Here is an 18,225-nt window from a genome sequence, read left to right as displayed (position 1 = left end):
TTGACTTCAAACTCCTGACCTCCCCACTTCCATTTTCACAGTGCTGGGATTACAGGTGTGTGCCACCATGCCTGGTCTCTCTCTATTGCTCTCTCTTTTCCTCCATTCCTCTCTCTTACAGGACCTTACTATACAGCTCATGCTATCCTCAAAGTTTTGGCGATTCTCCTGCCTCAACCTCCAAGTTCTGGGATTATAAGTCCAGACCACCTTGCGTAGCTGTTTTTTTGTTTTTGTTTTTAGATTCTTTATATTTATGTTGCTTGTGGTATGTAGTTTGCTTAGTTTATAAACTATACATCGTCTCCCTACATACAGTATACACTCTCTCAAGCAGGGTATCCTGCTTCATGCTTGGTATATCCCTCAGTGGGAAGAGCTCAGTGCCTCATTTATAGTAATTGTACAATAAAAGCACACCAATTAACAGGGATGGATTTGCTGGAAAAATGTCATTATCATGCAATTTCTGAGCACAAAGGTAAGCAGACTTGGAAGGCTACTGCAGACTTAATATCCCTAACACTGTCAATAGTGTTCTAAATGTCTCCCCTGAAGTACATAGAAGGGGATTCATTGTTGAAAGCATTGTTGCATTGGCAACAAGCAGAAGAGATATAATGACTTGGACAAGGTGAATAGGCTTCTTCCAATTTTACCACACCAAGCACAAGTGTTGACTTCAAAGTTGAATTTTGGGAATTGTCTATTCTCTGGGGGAGGGTAATGTATCGACACTTATAACTATAATTATATTTTATCTCCTTTAATAGCCAATGTATTTCCTACCCATTAGCCATTTCTTTCCTCCAAAAGCAGAGAGGATTCAGCAGATGTAGGTTGGGGTCTCTTCCATCTCAGCTTTGCAGATTTTCATGATGTACCAACAGGTATCTGCTCGAGTGACAAGCTACCAGACTAGGCATGCAGATGTTGCCTGGACACAGCTTCCTAACAGGCTGCTCATGGCAGCCAGGTTCTCAGTTGGCTGGCAAGGGTGGAATTTGGATTATGCAATGAACAGACAGTGACTGGCTGTCTCCAGTCTCGTCATATGTCATTTGGAGTGAGCCCAAGAGAACAACTCAGACTTAAGTTGTTTTTCAGAACAATTTAAGGGTATTCTGAATCCTGTTGTGAAAAAGAACCTCTCTGGTGATTGAGGCAATAGACCAAAGGAAAACATCGCAACACTCATGATACCTTTGCTGAGAATGTTGAGTTTATTGGAAACAGAAAATATCACGAAAGAGTTAGATCACAATCCAAAGAGGGAACAATGTTCTCTATCAGAAAAGGGCCCAAAAAGAAGGTGTCTTTTATAGGTTGAAACAGTTTGAAGACTAGATGTGTCAAGAAGTTATATATATAAAATCATGTCCTGGGTGGCAGCAGGATGAACCTGACCATCATCCAGGGATCCTTAGTGGTAAGGTTGGTTAGCTCAGCAGCAGGTGTTGCATGGGGAGGTCCTGCAGGTGGTGCGACAGGGAGCAGGCTGGCAGCAGGGGGGCCTGCAGCAGGGAGCCTGCACTGAGATGGGCTGGCAGCAGGTGGAGGCCCAGCAGCAGGGCCTGCAGACCACAGCTGTGCAGGAGGTGGGGCAGCAGGTGATGGGGCGACAGCAGCCCTGCTGCAGGCTGCAGGGGTCACAGCAGATGGGGCGGCGGCAGGGCTCACAGATGGGCCTAGTGCAGTGGGGCACACAGGTCACAGGGCGACACACTGTGGTCTGGCAGGACACTGGGCGGCAGCAGCAGGGGTCCCTGCAGCAGCAGGGCTGGAGGCAGCAGGGCTGGCAGCAGCCTCCACAGCTCTGGGAGGAGAAGGATCCACAGCAGGAGCCGGTCATGGTGGTGCCTGGGCAGGCTGGAGTGAGGCTGAGAAGTGAAGAGAGGTTTGGAGTTCTCAGATGTGATGTCTCCTCTGGGCCGGGTCCCTTTATATACCTGGACGGTGCTGATGACCCCAGGACAGAGGACAATTTCCTTGTTTTGGGTTTGTTCCTTCTGGAAGGGCAATGGTGGATTAGTAAGTTCTTTGGACATGTTTTAAGTGCTCACGACCTCATAAAAGATTATTTGTGTCCCTTACTTAATGGCAGCTCATTATATTTTGCTATTTATGGTTCAAATATGAACTTAATGGCTCTAACTTCAAAGTCGCCAATTACCTTCATAGTTTTGCCAGGTGGTATTTTTATGCCACAAAAGAGCTCCTGTGACATCAGGGTTGCTTACTCAGAGTGAATGGGAATTCAGCAAATCTTCTTACTGTTCCTTCTCCACTGGTCAACTTTCTGGACAAAACAAAGCAAAAATATTCTAAGAGTCTGTCAAAAAGGTTAATAAGAAATTTCTATCTACTTTGGGAGCTCCAGGAGCACATCCTAGTAGGCCTGTATCTTGGTGGCCTTGAATACACATTTGCTGGTTTTGAGGGTTTTACTTTTCTAAGACAAAGGAAATTACGTTGTCTACTATCTTGATTTAGTATTGCTCAATGCAATCTGTGTCAAACCTCATGCTTAACTAAATAAATGTATTAATTTATTCTTTATAAATTCCCACAAGGTAGGGATTATTATATCCCTCTATTTCCCTATATCAGACTTGGTAAAGTGATTTTTCTCAGTGTCAAACACTAGTAAATGCTGCAGCCAATACTCAGCTCTCAAATATGTTTCACAACATTGTTCATAAGTCCACCGAGTTGCAGAATTAATGATGAGGACCACATGACCAGGTCTTATGGAGCATTTGCTTTAAGAATTTTAATGGTGCGTTTACTTTTACAGTTGTTACCTGTGACGCTTTTAGAGTCATCTGCACATATTCTCTCTTGCCAAATATCCCCCGGAACTAGAAGAATTCAGTCCTACATAATCTGAGAATTCTAAATATTCTAAAATATGCCTCCAAACAGAGTGTCACAACTGGGCCTAGTTAATTGGTCATGGGACACTTTGAACAAAGCCACAAACAGGTGAGGAAGTCAAAGACCCTGAGCCCATCTGGGGAGGCTTTTATCCCCTAGTAGAAGAGTGCCAGCTAGTTTCAATACAAAGTGGTCTTAGGTCCTATCTTGTCTATATCTAGTATCTCCAACACCTCTTGAAGTTCATTCCCACCCACAGAATCAACTGTGATGTTCAGTTGCATCAAACTCTCAGGCATTCTATAAAGCTTATGTCATTATTTTACAGCTCCTGTGTCTGTCCTTTCTCTGCAATGATTTCTACTTTAGATCTGTGTTCGAAGGCTCCAGTTCACTCCCTGCCATCTGTCCTGCCTCTTGCACAGTTCCTTTCAGGGTCACTCAGCATAATAGCAGCCATTGTTGCTGACCCAGGCACAGGGTTACTGCAGAAACAAATGAGTGTCAGTAATGGTAAGGTAGAAGAAAACACAAAACAGAGAGGAATAAAGCAGATGTGTTTAGAGATTATTTTAAAGTGGGCAATTGTAATAGCTATTCCTGGTTGTCAACTTGACTATATCTAGAATGAACTACAATCCAGAATTGGAGAGCTCACCTCTGATCCAGATTTTGAGGCTGGTAGACACAAATTTCTGACTCGGATCTTGGCATGGAGATCTTGAGGCATAGTGGCCATAAAAAGCTTAGGCCCAGGCAAGGTAGTACACACCTTTAATCCCAGAAGACTGAGGCAAAGAGATCTCTGAGTTCAAGGTCAGCCTGGGACAAAACAAGTCCCAGATCCAGGCCTTGGTGGTACATACCTTTAATCTGGGCCACACCTGCTGCTGGAGACCTACATAAGGACATTGGAAGAAGGAAGATTTGTTCTTTTTCACCTGTTTGCATTTACTTGCCACCATATCTGTTGGAACCTACTTCTATAGAAGACCAGCTGAAACAACTAGCCTTGTGGGACTGAGCAACTACTAGATTTTTGGACTTCCAATCCACAGCTGACCATTGTTGGGGAGTTTGACTACAAACTGTAAGTGATCACAATAAATTCCCTCAATATAGAAAGACATTCCCTATGTTCTGTGACTCCAGAGAACCCTGACTAATACATGAACAAAGATATTTAGAAAGAGACTTGACTTACAGAGAGAGAGGTACGTAGCTCAGTGGCAGAGCTCTTGCTTACTGTTTGTAAGGCTCCAACCCCAGCACTAAGAGAATGAAGCAAAGACATGGCATCTTACTCTTTGTCTGGGCTGGTGGCCTGAGCAGACCTTGGGTGCAAACTCCACAGTCTGTTCCACAACACCCAGAGAAAACTCCACTCCCAGGTGCTTTTGTACACCCAGGATCCCAGAAGCTTGGTCACACCAGGATCTCAGGGTTCTAACGGCAGCTTGACCCCTAGGATCTCGGACACACCTAGCATCTAAGGATCTCAGGATCCCAGGATCACAGAGACAGCTTGACTCTGAGGAGGTCTGACACAACCAGTATCACAGGAAGGACAGACTCCAGTCAGATATAGCGAGGGCAGGTAGCACTAGAGATACCCACATGGTGGGAGGCAAGTGTAAGACATAAGCAACAGAAACCAAGGTTACTTGGCATCGTCAGAACCCAATTCTCCCACCATAGCAAGTCCTGGATATACCATCACACTGGAAAAGCAAGATTCCGATCTAAAATCACTTCTTACGATAATGATAGAAGACTTAAGAAGGATATAAATAACTCCCTTAAAGAACTACAGGAGAACATAGGTTAACAGCTAGAAGCCCTTAAAGAGGAAGCACAAAAGTCCCTTAAAGAATTACAGGAAAACACAATCAAACAGGCAAAGGAAAGGAACAAAACCACCCAGGATCTAAAAGTGGAACTAGAAACAATAAACCACAAATTGAGGCAACACTGGGGCTAGAAAACCCAGGAAAGAGATCAGGAGCCATAGACGCAAGCATCATCAACAGAATACAAGAAATAGAAGAGAGCATCCCAGGTGCAGAAGATCTCATACATTGACAGAACAGTCAAAGAAAACACAAGAGCAAAAAGCTCCTAACCCAAAACATCCAGGAAATTCAGAACACAGTGAGAAGACCAAACATAAGGATAATAGGTATAGAAGAGAGCAAAGATTCCCAACTTAAAGGGCCAGTAAATACTGTCAACAAAATTATAGAAGAAAACTTCCCTAACCTAAAGAAATAGATGCCTGTGAACATACAAGAAGCCTACAGAAATCCAAATAGACTGGACCAGAGAAGGAATTCCTCCCATCACATAATAATCAAAACAACAAATGCACTAAACAAAGAAAGAATATTAAAAGCAGTAAGGGAAAATGGTCAAGTAACATTTAAAGGCAGGCCTATCAGAATTATACCAGACTTCTTACAGGAGACTATGAAAGCTAGAAGATCCTGGGCAGATACCATATAGACCCCAAGAGAACACAAACGCCTGCTCAGGCTACCATACCCAACAAAAACTCTCAATTACCATAAATAGAGAAACCAAGACATTCCATGATAAAACCAAATTTACACAATATCTTTCCACAAATCTAGCCCTACAAAGAATAATAGATGGAAAACACCAATACAAGGAGGGAAACTACACCCTAGAAAAAGCAAGAAAGTACTCTTTCAACAACACCACACAAACATAATTCCACCTCTAACAACAAAAATCACAGGAAGTAACAATCACTTTTCCTTAATATCTCTTAATATGAAAATTTATATTACCAACATATCCTAATCTATCGAAATTCAAAAATATAAGGAATTAGAAATTTGTTTGCTGTCACCCAGTGGTCTCTCTAATTTGGTAATTAGAGAAATAGGTCCAATATTGTGCAATCCATATATACTTTCTGCTTGTTTGTATGTGACGATGTCTTGCTGTGTACCACATAATGGTTTTGAAATCATGCTTTTCCTATCTCAGCCTCTGTATTAGTAGGATTGTTTTTTTGATGTTTTTACACTATACTATGGTTTTCAGAACAGCTTAAATATTTCAAAATTAATTATACATCCAAAAGAAACATAGGCAATTAACTTGGGAGGTGGATTGTAAGAGAGCAACAAAGAGTGAGACTGAATGTTTTGCTTGATATTTATAATTATTGATCAATTTTGAAAATGACCTTGTAAGTTACTCTTTTTCTGAGATGAATTATTTTCAAAATCATCACAGCCAGAATCTTACCCTCACCTAATGTCTGTGCCACCCTCCAAGCAGAACCATTGTTCATTGAAACAGTTGATGAATGACTTCATGGATAGACCATCTTAGTACACACACCATTTCTTAAATGAATATAATCTGTTTCCTGTGGGCTGAGAATGATGACAATCACTCAAGTCGAATAGCTTTAACCATAGCAGGAAATCTGTTTTCAAATAATTGTGCCTACAATTCATTCCTTGGTGCAGCAGAACTGTCAACTCTTAGCATGGCTACTATGGAGGTAAAATCCTTTGGTGATGTGAGGGGCATTGAAGTACAGCCTTATCACAATGAACTCCAATGTCTAAAAATTGTTCTTATTTTGGGTTTCTACCACAGTAAGATCCAAGATTTTAAGCTCTACTAAAAACAAAACAAAACAAACAAAAAGACTTTATCTTTTTATGTTCATTTCATAACATGTCCATCATTTTTATATTAGTATAAAAATATATATCGAGCTGAATATAATGAAAAATAAAAAAATAGAATAACTCACCTAAATAAAAAAGAAATGGGATCTGTAAACCAAAGGTCTGATGGGAAATAATTGCCCTCCATCACCATTATCTCATCATCATCATCATCATCATCATTAATAAAAATGAATAATAGTAATAACAACCTATTGTATACATACTAAAATTGTATTGCTATCAAATGGTCCCTAGAATTTCCCAGTCATAGAATACCCTGCATATACTACTCTTGTTGTGACATTTTGTGGAAGGAACCAGCTTAGTGGAATAAGAATACACGTATCAGAAAGGTGGAGAATGGGGATAGGAAGGTATCTTTCTTCCCTCTTACCTACTTAATGCTTACTTATTTTCAATATAATTTATTATTTTCTATGTGCCATGATTATGCAGGTGAATCAAAATCCAGTCTTGACTGAAACCAGCCCAAACTTCTCATTTGACTTCTCTCATTAATCAGTAGGTGTGGTGCATCAGTCAGGGTTCTCTAGAGTCACAGAACTTATGGGTAGTGTCTATATAGTAAGGGAATTTGTTGATGACTTATAGTCTGCAGTTCAACTCCCAACAATGGTCAGCAGCAGCTGTGAATGGAAGGCCAAGGATCTAGCAGTTGCTCAGTCCCACGAAGCAAGCAGGCAAGGAAGAGTGAGAGAGTCTTCTTCCAATGTCCTTATATAGGTCTCCAGCAGGAAGACCTGTGCCACTATGCCTTTAATCCCAGATGACCTTGAATTCAGAGATCTCCCTGTCTTAATCTTCTGGGATTTATAGCCACTATGCCATAAGATCTCCATGCCAAGATCGCGGTCAGAAACTTGTATTTCTCAGCCTCCAGATTAGGATCACAGGTTATCCCTCCAATTCTGGATTACAATTCACTCCACATATAGTCAAGTTGACAACTAGGAATAGCCACTACATATGGCAAGGCACATTTCAAAAGATTCACTTATATTTGGTTCCAAGATTCAAAAGTTTTACAACACATTCTTTTAGCTCTTGTTTTGTAAATTGTTTGTGTCTATTTTTTCTCTATAATTACTTCTGTGGTAGATGCCTTTTTGTTTGTTTGTTTGTTTGTTTTGTTCATTTTTGTTTTTTTCAAGACAGGGTTGCTCTTTGTAACAGTCCCAACTGTTCTGGAAATCACTTTGGAGACCAGGATGGCCTTGAACTCACAGAAATCCACTTGCATCTGCCTCCCAAGTGCTGGGAATAAGGGCATGTACTACCATGCTGGGTTGATAGATGGTGTTTTTGAGGAGGAGGGAACAACATAAACAAAAAATAAATAAAAATAAATCAATAGCCAGTGGCTAGCCTTCTTGACTAGCTTATCTGACAGATGTGAAACCACCCCACAAAGGGTTAATGTAATCACAGGATTATATTATTAGTAATTAATATGCCCCCATCTGAACCCATGTCGACATTGTTTCAGTGACACTGATTGTGAGGTTCTAACAAAGGCTGCATTATTCTGTTCTTCTCATCAGTGGCCACATTGGAAACCCAACTGCTGTGGTAGTGCTGGCTGGGGGAGATGAGAGAGACTTATCTATTAAATAAAAAGGAACTTACCAGAAGCTGGAAAGAGCCTAGATGTTCCTCAACAGAGGAATGGATACAGAAAATGTGGTACATTTACACAATGGAATACTTACTACTAAGCTATTAAAAACAATGAATTCATAAAATTCTTGGACAAATGGATAGAACTAGAAAATATCATCCTGAGTGAGGTAACCCAGTCACAAAAGAACACACACGGTATGCACTCACTGATAAGTGGATATTAGCCCTGAAACTTGGAATATCCAACATACAATTCATAGACCACATGAAGCCCAAGAAGAAGGAAGACCAAAGTATGAATACTTTGGTCATTCTTAGAAAAGGGGAACAAAATACCCATGAGAGGAGATACAGAGACAAAGTGTGGAACAGAGACTGAAGGAAAGACCATCCAGAGATCCATTCCATATACAGTCACCAAATCCAGACACTCTTGTGGATGCCAACAAGCATTGACAGGAGCCTGATTTAGCTGTCTCTTGAGAGGCTTTGCCAGTACCTGGCAAATACAGAGGTGAGTGCTCTCAGTCAACCATTGGACTGAGCACAAGGCCCCCAATGGAGGAGCTAGAGAAAGAACCCAGGGAGCTGAAGGAGCTTACAACCCCATATGAGGAACAACAACATGAACCAACCAGTACCCCCAGAGCTCCCAGGGACTAAACCATCAACCAAACCGTACACATGGAGGGACCCATGGCTCCAGCTACATATATAACAGTGGAGGGCCTTGTTGGACATCAATAAGAGGAGAGGCCCTTGGTCCTGAGAAGGCTCAATGCCAGGACAGGGAAGTGGGAATGGGTGGGTTGGTGAGCAGGGGGAGGGGGAGATGGGATAGGGTGTTTTGTGAGGGGAAAAGAGGAAAGGGGATAAACTTTGAAATGTAAATAAAGAAAAAATTTCATAAATAAATAAGTAAATAAATCAATAAAAGAAATTCAGTCATAATGGGTTCCTGGGTGTTAGATGATAAATAAATAAATAAATAGATAAATAAATAAATAAGAGGAACTCAGTGGTAAGGGGTTCCTGGGTGTCAGGTATTATGACCAAGGCATAGTTTTCTATGTTGGGCAGTGAGCAGAGCTATTAACACTGGTTTGCTTCCTTTTCTCAAGTGTATGGACCACTTCCAAGTCATATTCAAGATCAAAAATCTGCCTCACTATTTTTGTCTCATTACCACCAAAGCCCATTGGCAAGATGATCTGAAACGTTTCAATTCTTTTCACTGTTATGGACCACACACCTCAAATGTACTTGGGAGTGTGTGTGTGTGTGTGTGTGTGAGGTCAAAATACAGCTGTTAGGAACATTTTCCTTCCAGTCTTTTCATTCTAAACAGTGTAATTTATACATCAATGAGATTTCAAAGATCAAGAAAGAATACAAAAAGGATGTGTATGTTTCACCAGAAATATTTTTTTTTTATTTTTCATCATGCAAAAACCACAGCACAAAAATACCATGCTGAAACCATATCCTGTCTGAACCTTGAAATAAAAACAAAAATTATAGTAACTCAATGGGATGGATCTTTATGAAGGAACCTGATTTTTGCTTACATGTTCTTTTGATGCCAAGAACTCTGCTGATGGAGTTAGGATATATCTAGAGCTATGCAGAAGACCAGCTGCATATGTCTGCGGGGAATTCGATATGCTTTTATGGTTGAGCTGTGGAAGAACAGATGACCTGCAAAGATGGTATCTCTCTTCTATTTTATCAGGAGTAGGCAGAGTTCTGTTCACTTGGCAAAGTTGTCTATTAGACAGCTCAGCAGCAGGTGTTGCATGGGGAGGTCCTGCAGGTGGTGCGACAGGGAGCAGGCTGGCAGCAGGGGGGCCTGCAGCAGGGAGCCTGCACTGAGATGGGCTGGCAGCAGGTGGAGGCCCAGCAGCAGGGCCTGCAGACCACAGCTGTGCAAGAGGTGGGGCAGCAGGTGATGGGGCGACAGCAGCCCTGCTGCAGGCTGCAGGGGTCACAGCAGATGGGGCGGCGGCAGGGCTCACAGATGGGCCTAGTGCAGTGGGGCACACAGGTCACAGGGCGACACACTGTGGTCTGGCAGGACACTGGGCGGCAGCAGCAGGGGTCCCTGCAGCAGCAGGGCTGGAGGCAGCAGGGCTGGCAGCAGCCTCCACAGCTCTGGGAGGAGAAGGATCCACAGCAGGAGCCGGTCATGGTGGTGCCTGGGCGGGCTGGAGTGAGGCTGAGAAGTGATGAGAGGTTGGGAGTTCTCAGATGTGATGTCTCCCCTGGGCCGGGTCCCTTTATATACCTGGACAGTGCTGACCAAAGGCCATTTCCTGTACTTGTGGTTACCCAATGAAAAGAGAGCTATGAATTCAGTTGCCAGGCAACAGTTTCAGTATCTGCAAGGATGATTTTCTTTCTAGCCTTCTACTATTTCCCTTGGAATGAACTCCTGGTAGCTTGTATCATCAGAAGTATTGCTCAGCTGTTAATCTTCGCAGGCTAGGCCATGTGACAGATTGAAAGTCCAGAGGACACACTGGTGATGTCACTTTCCCCTTGTTCACAGTCTCTGAGGAGGTATGAGCCTATAATGCACCTGAGTCACCTTCCTGAGTTCTGGTTGACATCCAGACACAGTAACAATTCCTGAAGAGCCAAGATGGCTCATAAAAGTAGGCGTGTGTCTATTCTATTATGAAAAATACGGCCCAGGGCTTCTGGAAGATAGATTGTTACCTTGTTCATGGAGACATAATTGCCAAAGGCATCAGAGTGGCATTTGAGAAAAGACTTGAATTGTCCTGTAACTGGAAACCTCTCATGAGACACTTAGTTTGTGAACAGGGCGATTAGGGGGATGGAGTAGAAAAAAAAAACTAAGCCCTGAAATTTCTTACTACAGAGTAGTGACAATTTGTAGTGAGAAAAGCTAAAACTAAAAGCCACTAAAGGCAAAGAACTTTTTAAAGGTCAATGAGATCAAACCACATGAAGGTTTTACTCATGCCTGTCTTCTGAATTTGTCACTTGATTATTATGTTTCTTGCTTTCTAAGTATGACCGAGGCATGGCATGCTAAATTCTTTAAAATCTGTTGTAGGGCTGGTGAGATGGCTCCTGCCACTAAGTCTGGCAACCAAAGTTTAGCCTCCAGGATCCACATGGTAGAAAGAGAAAACAGATTCCTGCAAGCTGTCCCCTGACCTCCACACATAAACCCTAACACAACTGTACCCACAATCATGTGTGTGCACCCATACATAAAATTAAAACAAATTTAATAAAATCTATCAAAAATATTTGAGAAGGACTCAATTATCTTACTGTAGTCAATATTGTGGATTGTTGGCTGAGCATTGTGACTGCTTATAACATATGAGATAAGATTATTAAAAAGGAGACTTTAGTGAGTGGGTGACTGAATACAGAACTCTGTGCATCGCCACCACCACAGGGGATACAGGAGATAAAACAAGGTTTGGGAAGCAGCTACAAGCATTGGACAAGAGTTGCTGAGGACTCTGGAATCAAGTTTACCTATGAGTTCATGTAATGGCTAGTTTTCATTATCAACTAGTCACAATGGAGAATCAACCTGGAAGTCACAGTTGTCTAGATTAGGTCAACCTGTGGCTAGACCTAGGTGTTGCTTCCTTAATTGAGTTAACTGAGGTGGGAAGCCCGACCCTGACTGTGGGTAGACTGACCCCCCTGTATGTGTGTTGCAATGTTTCATGGCCTGGGCTCTGGAGTAAATAAAAATGAGTGTGAGCTCAGCACCACTGTAGACACTACCCCAGTGCTTTCTGATGTTGACCACAGATGTGCCATGACCAGCTTCTCCAACTTCCTGCCACCTGGACTCCCCCATAATGATGCACTGTAACCTGGAATTGCACTTTGAAATAAAGCCTCACTTCCTCAAATTGACACAGTCAGGAATATTGTCACAACAAATAGTAACTAATAGAAGACTCCAAATTTCAGGTAGGAGATGTGAAGTTGTAATACTGTCTTTTCTTTTCACCATATCATTTCTCATGGAAGATGGGTCATATGTCTGTTCCACAGCCCATGCTGATGTTGGATCTTTCATGAACAGACGTGCTCAGCTTCTCCAGACACAATTCCCTGCAAGGACACCTGAATGCTGCCACAGTCAGATCCTATGACAACTCTTGGTGCTTCTGCTTGAGAGCTCTTGCTGACACACAGTCAGGATGAACTTGTTGCAAGGGGAGTGTCCCTGAACTTTATGACATAAGCTTTTAATGTCATACTATCCCAGTTCCATGCATTCTGCAAGATCATAATCACCAATGGGAAAATGCACATTTTAAGGATAATGATAATTAGTTGTGAGACTTGTGGTTTGGTTGGGAAAGAACACAATGATGGTGATTGTTGGTAGGCCCGTGTCCTCATCTCAATGGTGTCATGATTGTGTCCTCTCAGGAACTAGTTTGGGGGCTTCTGGATGCCATGGGGTGTCTAAAATCCTGAAATCAAAGTATGTTTCTCATAGAGAATCCATTCTTAGTAGCAAACTTTAAAATATCCTTTGGTCATAGGAGCCAGATATGAGGATGGGAACTGTGTATCCCAGGCAAATGACATCTTCCCAGTCATGATTTCCATATCTGTCAAGTGGAGTCATTACTGTCTGGAGTTCTTCACAGACTGATTTATTCACACAAGCAGATGCATATTAATTAACCAAACATGCATATAATTAAACAAAAAGAGAAGATAGTTAAATTTCATAATACAGAAAAGCAATGGTCAGGGAACTTAGTAAATTTGTTTCTGTAGTGTGTATATGTAACTGTGTGTGTGTGTGTGTGTGTGTGTGTGTGTGATGTACATGTATATATCACAGATTATGAAGTTATATGTAAACAATCTATAGACCATATATCTAACTAATCTTTCTTAAGTTTAAATGTTCATTGGCCTAAAGTCAGTAAAATTAAACTAATCTTTTTGAATATCTTATTGCTTTTAAATTTTAAATTCCCTTGAATGGGCTTTCAGATACCCATAGTACATATTGTTTTTTGCTCTGGTTATTAAATTCCCCTTGGAAGTCCTAGGGTCTAGAGCTTTGTTTCTATTGATTTTAAAATTATAACAAGCATTAAAGATTTACTTCATTTCTGAGACCATACTAATCTGATTGGTATATTGGCATTAATTAGAAAATATATTTCTCCTGGTCATGTGAAGTATCTCAGGAAAAAAAATTGGAATGTGTGGGTATGCTTTCTCCTGAATTCTCTCTGACCCTCAATGACTTGATTTGAAGTGGAGAGCATTTTGTTTTAAGTTCTTTTGGCATAGAGATGCTCTGAAACAGTATAATAGCACAATTTATTGCACTGAACACTTGATGTGACTGGTAGAAGTCAGTTTTTCTTTTTTGGTGATCTACATCGAGACGGTCTCAATTTCCCATTTTATGATGCCATCCCTAGGAAGGTGGGCCTGAACTACTCTAAAGATCTCTCTGCCAGAGGGAGCCAGCAGGAAGCAGCATTCCTCCACAGTCTCTTCTTCTGAACTTGTCTGGGGCATCTATCCTTGGAACCTCCTGATGGTAACTAACCTGATCAAAGAAACAAACCCTTTCCTCTCCAAGTTGCTGTTGGTCACAGTATTTGAAGGAAATTACAACAGAAACAAGAACTTAGAGAAGTTAAGTTATATACAATGAAAGGTTTTATTGTTGGTTGGCTTTTGTTTTTGTTTTGTTTTTGCTTTAAGTAAATATCTCTTGGTTTTATTCTTGTAAAGACAGTTCCTTTGCAGTTTAGTTTCATTTAACAAATGGGAGACAAGGACTAAACTCTCCCTGTACAGACAAAACCGATAAATGGTAGTCTCTTCCACGAATGCAGAGAAATTGGTAATCTCAGTGCGAGGCTTTATAGGGGAGTGGGATAGCTCAGAATGCCACAAGAGTGCACCAGGGCACCTAATGTAGCCTGACTTTATACAAGTAGATGTGCCCATGCGCGTATGTGGTATAGAGAGCCTGAGATGACTCTTAGAAGAGAATCAGAGCTAAGTAGGTGAAAGGATATTTGAGACAAATGATCTTGGTTTCCTTGGGCAGAGTCTAGACTCTTGTTCATCTGCACACACCAATAACACGTACTAATGAATGAGGCAGGAGCGTGCTATTTGCTATGCCAGGAAAATCATTTTATTGAAACAGTGAGCAATACATGGCAGAGACGCTGGTGAGGATTTGATCTGTCTGAATCATGAGAGCTCAAAATGGACTTGTCCAGTCCATTCTGGGGACTTTTGAAGATGATTTACAATCCACAACAAATGACGTCCGCTGATACAGATGTCTGGGAATTTGGAATAGGGCAGGGATGCCATCTCCTGAATTTCACATGGTATCCAGGCTGTAGGATGTTACCTTGTGGTAACCTTTGGGCAAAACTATTTTCTTTTAATTTGACTAAAAGCCCAAGTGAGCAGGTGTGTAGGGGAAGGTGTGTCCTTGGTAGGGGTGCCAGGTGTTCAGCAGCAGGTGTTGCATGGGGAGGTCCTGCAGGTGGTGCGACAGGGAGCGGGCTGGCAGCAGGGGGGCCTGCAGCAGGGAGCCTGCACTGAGATGGGCTGGCAGCAGGTGGAGGCCCAGCAGCAGGGCCTGCAGACCACAGCTGTGCAGGAGGTGGGGCAGCAGGTGATGGGGCGACAGCAGCCCTGCTGCAGGCTGCAGGGGTCACAGCAGATGGGGCGGCGGCAGGGCTCACAGATGGGCCTAGTGCAGTGGGGCACACAGGTCACAGGGCGACACACTGTGGTCTGGCAGGACACTGGGCGGCAGCAGCAGGGGTCCCTGCAGCAGCAGGGCTGGAGGCAACAGGGCTGGCAGCAGCCTCCACAGCTCTGGGAGGAGAAGGATCCACAGCAGGAGCCGGTCATGGTGGTGTCTGGGCTGGAGTGGGACTGAGAAGTGAAGAGAGGTTTGGAGTTCTCAGATGTGATGTCTCCCCTGGGCCAGGTCCCTTTATATACCTGGACAGTGCTGATGACCCCAGGCACATGATCATTCTTGTAAATCCTCTGACTAATTAAGAGTTAGCATTGACTAATGGTTTTTTGTCCCCGCCCTCCTACATATCATGCATACACATCACAAATATCCCTTTATTTTCTTTTGTGGTTTATTCTTACTGAATCTAAACACTGGATTCAATTATGATGAGTTTGTAACATTTCTAAGTCATCAAAGAAGAAAGAATTTGTTTTCTAAACTAGATATGATCTAACCACTCTCTCCTTGGCTCTGATGTCATCACTTTGTCTTCAAAGACTCTCTGGGTTGCCACCCAAGCAGTGACTTCCCTCATTAGTACACATGGACAGGACAGCAGCAGACTCATTACTGCCGCAATAAGCCATACTATCCTCATCTGCTTCCCAGAGAACTCCCAGGATGCATCTCTGGCATGTGTGTGGTTTTACATGTGATGAAAGACCACATGGTCATTTGTAGCCTGTCACACTGGCTTGATCACTCTCTCTTGTTGAGGGTCAGGGCTTTCCAGTCCTGCCTCTTGTTTTCTTATTGACCTGAAATGCCCTTCTTGTCCTCAGAACCTGAACTCAACTTCCACCTTGGTCATAAAACCTGCTTCAGAGATTCCTCCAGATTTTTATCTTTGGGATTTATTTAGAATTAGTCACTGCCTCTGTAGACTCTGGGAAAGGGTTGTGAAGAGTCTATGGGCCCATCCCTTCCCTCTTGTGGCTGAAGTGTTTACTGAGGTCACCCAGTGAGGTCGAAGTGTGAGATCTGAGTTCTGAGTCCCCTTACTTATCAGTAAATTGTATCTGCCCTCAGGTCTATGCTTACTGCTCTGTAAACAATCATTTTATCAAAGTGAGTAGGAAGTTTTCTTTTATGTTCTCGTAGGATTGCTAACAGACTTCAGAGGAGTAGGGAAACCTTTGACCACAGAAACAGATAACTCCTGGCTGAGGACCAAGTCCAGAAGGTTCTCTTCTGAAGGTCATCAAAGGACAATATATTGTTGGCACCCTTGTCTGTTGCCCTGATTGTAAACGCACCCTCTCCCACACACGTGCACACAAATACATGATAAATGTTAAAAATAAAAACAGCCTGACTCCAATGCTCTTTAGATGTAATTTATCTTGAAATGACTCCTCTCAGGTTTTAATGGTAAGGAATTTTGTTTACAACATGAAGACATTAGCTCTATCATATATGAATGACATGGTGGAAACACAGCTGTGACTTATCAAATCCATTAAAGATGTTTTTCCCTTTGTTCCTTTGTACTGCTTTCTGATATGGAGGAAGGAAAATAGTTCTGAGTTTGTTCACTAATAACCTTTTTATTCATGACCAGCCTCTATGGACATTTTGTTGGTCTTAGTCATTTGAACAGGTGATTCACATCATAACATTTTAGGGAATCCCATTTTCTTTCATAACATGTGTCTTAGTAGGGTTTCTATTCCTGCACAAACATCATGACCAAGAAGCAAGTTGGGGAGGAAAGGGTTTATTTGGCTTACACTTCTGCATTGCTGTTCATCACAAAAGGAAGTCAGGACTGGAACTCAAGCAGGTCAGGAAGCAGGAGCTGATGCAGAGGCCATGGAGGGATGTTCCTTACTGGCTTGCTTCCCCTGGCTTGCTCAGCCTGCTCTCTTATAGAACCCAAGAACACCAGCCCAAAGGTGGTACCACCCACAAGGGGCCTTCCCCCCTTGATCACTAATTGGGAAAATGCCTCACAGTTGGATCTCATGGAGGCACTTCCCCAACTGAAACTCCTTTCTCTGTGATAACTTCAGCCTGTATCAAGTTGGCACACAAAACCAGCCAGTACAACATATTTTTATTAAAAGCTTCTACTCGAAGAACAGCCTACCATGGTTACCCTCTTGAATGAAGTCTATTCATGAGTATTAGGTTTCAGGGGCCATTTTTCTGCCTACCACATGGGAACTTTTAAGTTACCATTCATTGAATACATTATCTCTTCCACAGACTGTTTAACAGATATTTTAATAACTGATTACCATAATAATCATTGGAGGTGGCTACTATAACCTCCACCATAAATAAGAGTAACTTGAAGCTTATACAGGGTAATTTTCCTGAGATCACATAGTTGTTTACTAATGGAGTCTGGATCCAATGTCAGCTGTACCTCACTGGTAAGCTTATGTTTAAACAAAGATGCTTACAAAACAATGGAATCGTCCTACAACTTAATGCTAATAAGTTGACTTTACACTGTCCATATATGCCATTTTATAATTAGACTCCAAATTTATTAATTTATGATCACAAAACTTATTAAAACTCAAAATTTAACCTGGCACATATTCCTGAGCATTACTTAATTTTTACTGTCTTTGCAGAAAACTATCTTCCTATCTTTACACAATGACTGATATACTGAGTTAGTTTATTATGACCATGACTGAGTTAGTTGTATTCAAATGTGGTCTATAACAAGCATCTACAAACTCTCACCAAGTACAATAATAAGTGTTTATTTCCTGGTTGCCTATCTGCAGGTCAGTCTGGTTGATTTAAAACTTGATGTGGCTTCTGGTCACAGGTTAGTGTGGGACTTTAGGAATTAAGAGAGTCATATTTCAGAAATGAAATTATGTATTTCTAGACACACGCACATATAGGATAAATAATGAATAATTGTATAATAATTGTATCTGAGTGTAGATTATCCACATTTACATTTTCAAAGTATTTGTTGTTTATTCGAAGTTAAAAATCTAATGAGTCATCCTGTGTTTTAGGTACCAGTCCTACCCCTGCTAGAGAGAGGAGCCCACAAACATGGATGAGGTCTTTGTTTGGATGGGAGAAGAGAGAGAGAGTAGAGATAATGAAGGATAATCTAATGAAGTTAAGAATCAACTATTTTAGTAATCTCTGCTGGGCTGCTTACACAAAGCCTTTTGGAGAGTGAGATTATGGCCCATATTC

At 41.9% G+C, this 18,225-nt stretch overlaps 3 protein-coding genes across 3 annotated transcripts; all 3 read right to left on the bottom strand.

Moving 5' to 3' along the window:
* Positions 1 to 1,444: 1,444 nt before the first annotated feature.
* Positions 1,445 to 1,852, bottom strand: LOC127695420 (keratin-associated protein 2-1-like). The gene has a single exon (XM_052197565.1). It carries the CDS (start codon positions 1,850 to 1,852, stop codon positions 1,445 to 1,447), a length of 408 nt encoding a protein of 135 aa, XP_052053525.1.
* An 8,158-nt stretch (positions 1,853 to 10,010) lies between these two features.
* On the bottom strand, positions 10,011 to 10,418 carry LOC127695421 (keratin-associated protein 2-1-like). The gene has a single exon (XM_052197566.1). The coding sequence runs from the start codon at positions 10,416 to 10,418 to the stop codon at positions 10,011 to 10,013; it is 408 nt and encodes a 135-aa protein (XP_052053526.1).
* A 4,329-nt stretch (positions 10,419 to 14,747) lies between these two features.
* LOC127695419 (keratin-associated protein 2-1-like) lies at positions 14,748 to 15,155 on the bottom strand. Its single transcript, XM_052197564.1, has one exon. The coding sequence runs from the start codon at positions 15,153 to 15,155 to the stop codon at positions 14,748 to 14,750; it is 408 nt and encodes a 135-aa protein (XP_052053524.1).
* Positions 15,156 to 18,225: the final 3,070 nt, after the last annotated feature.

Source organism: Apodemus sylvaticus, chromosome 10, assembly GCF_947179515.1.
Source record: "Apodemus sylvaticus chromosome 10, mApoSyl1.1, whole genome shotgun sequence".
Taxonomy (NCBI): domain Eukaryota; kingdom Metazoa; phylum Chordata; class Mammalia; order Rodentia; family Muridae; genus Apodemus; species Apodemus sylvaticus.
The sequence above is the reverse complement of the archived record's forward strand: the minus strand, read 5'-3'. Positions and strand labels throughout refer to the sequence as shown.

What these genes read in the sequence shown, in the direction of transcription:
- LOC127695421 (XM_052197566.1), bottom strand. Translation starts at nt 10,418, where the DNA reads ATGACCGGCTCCTGCTGTGGATCCTTCTCCTCCCAGAGCTGTGGAGGC.
- LOC127695420 (XM_052197565.1), bottom strand. Translation starts at nt 1,852, where the DNA reads ATGACCGGCTCCTGCTGTGGATCCTTCTCCTCCCAGAGCTGTGGAGGC.
- LOC127695419 (XM_052197564.1), bottom strand. Translation starts at nt 15,155, where the DNA reads ATGACCGGCTCCTGCTGTGGATCCTTCTCCTCCCAGAGCTGTGGAGGC.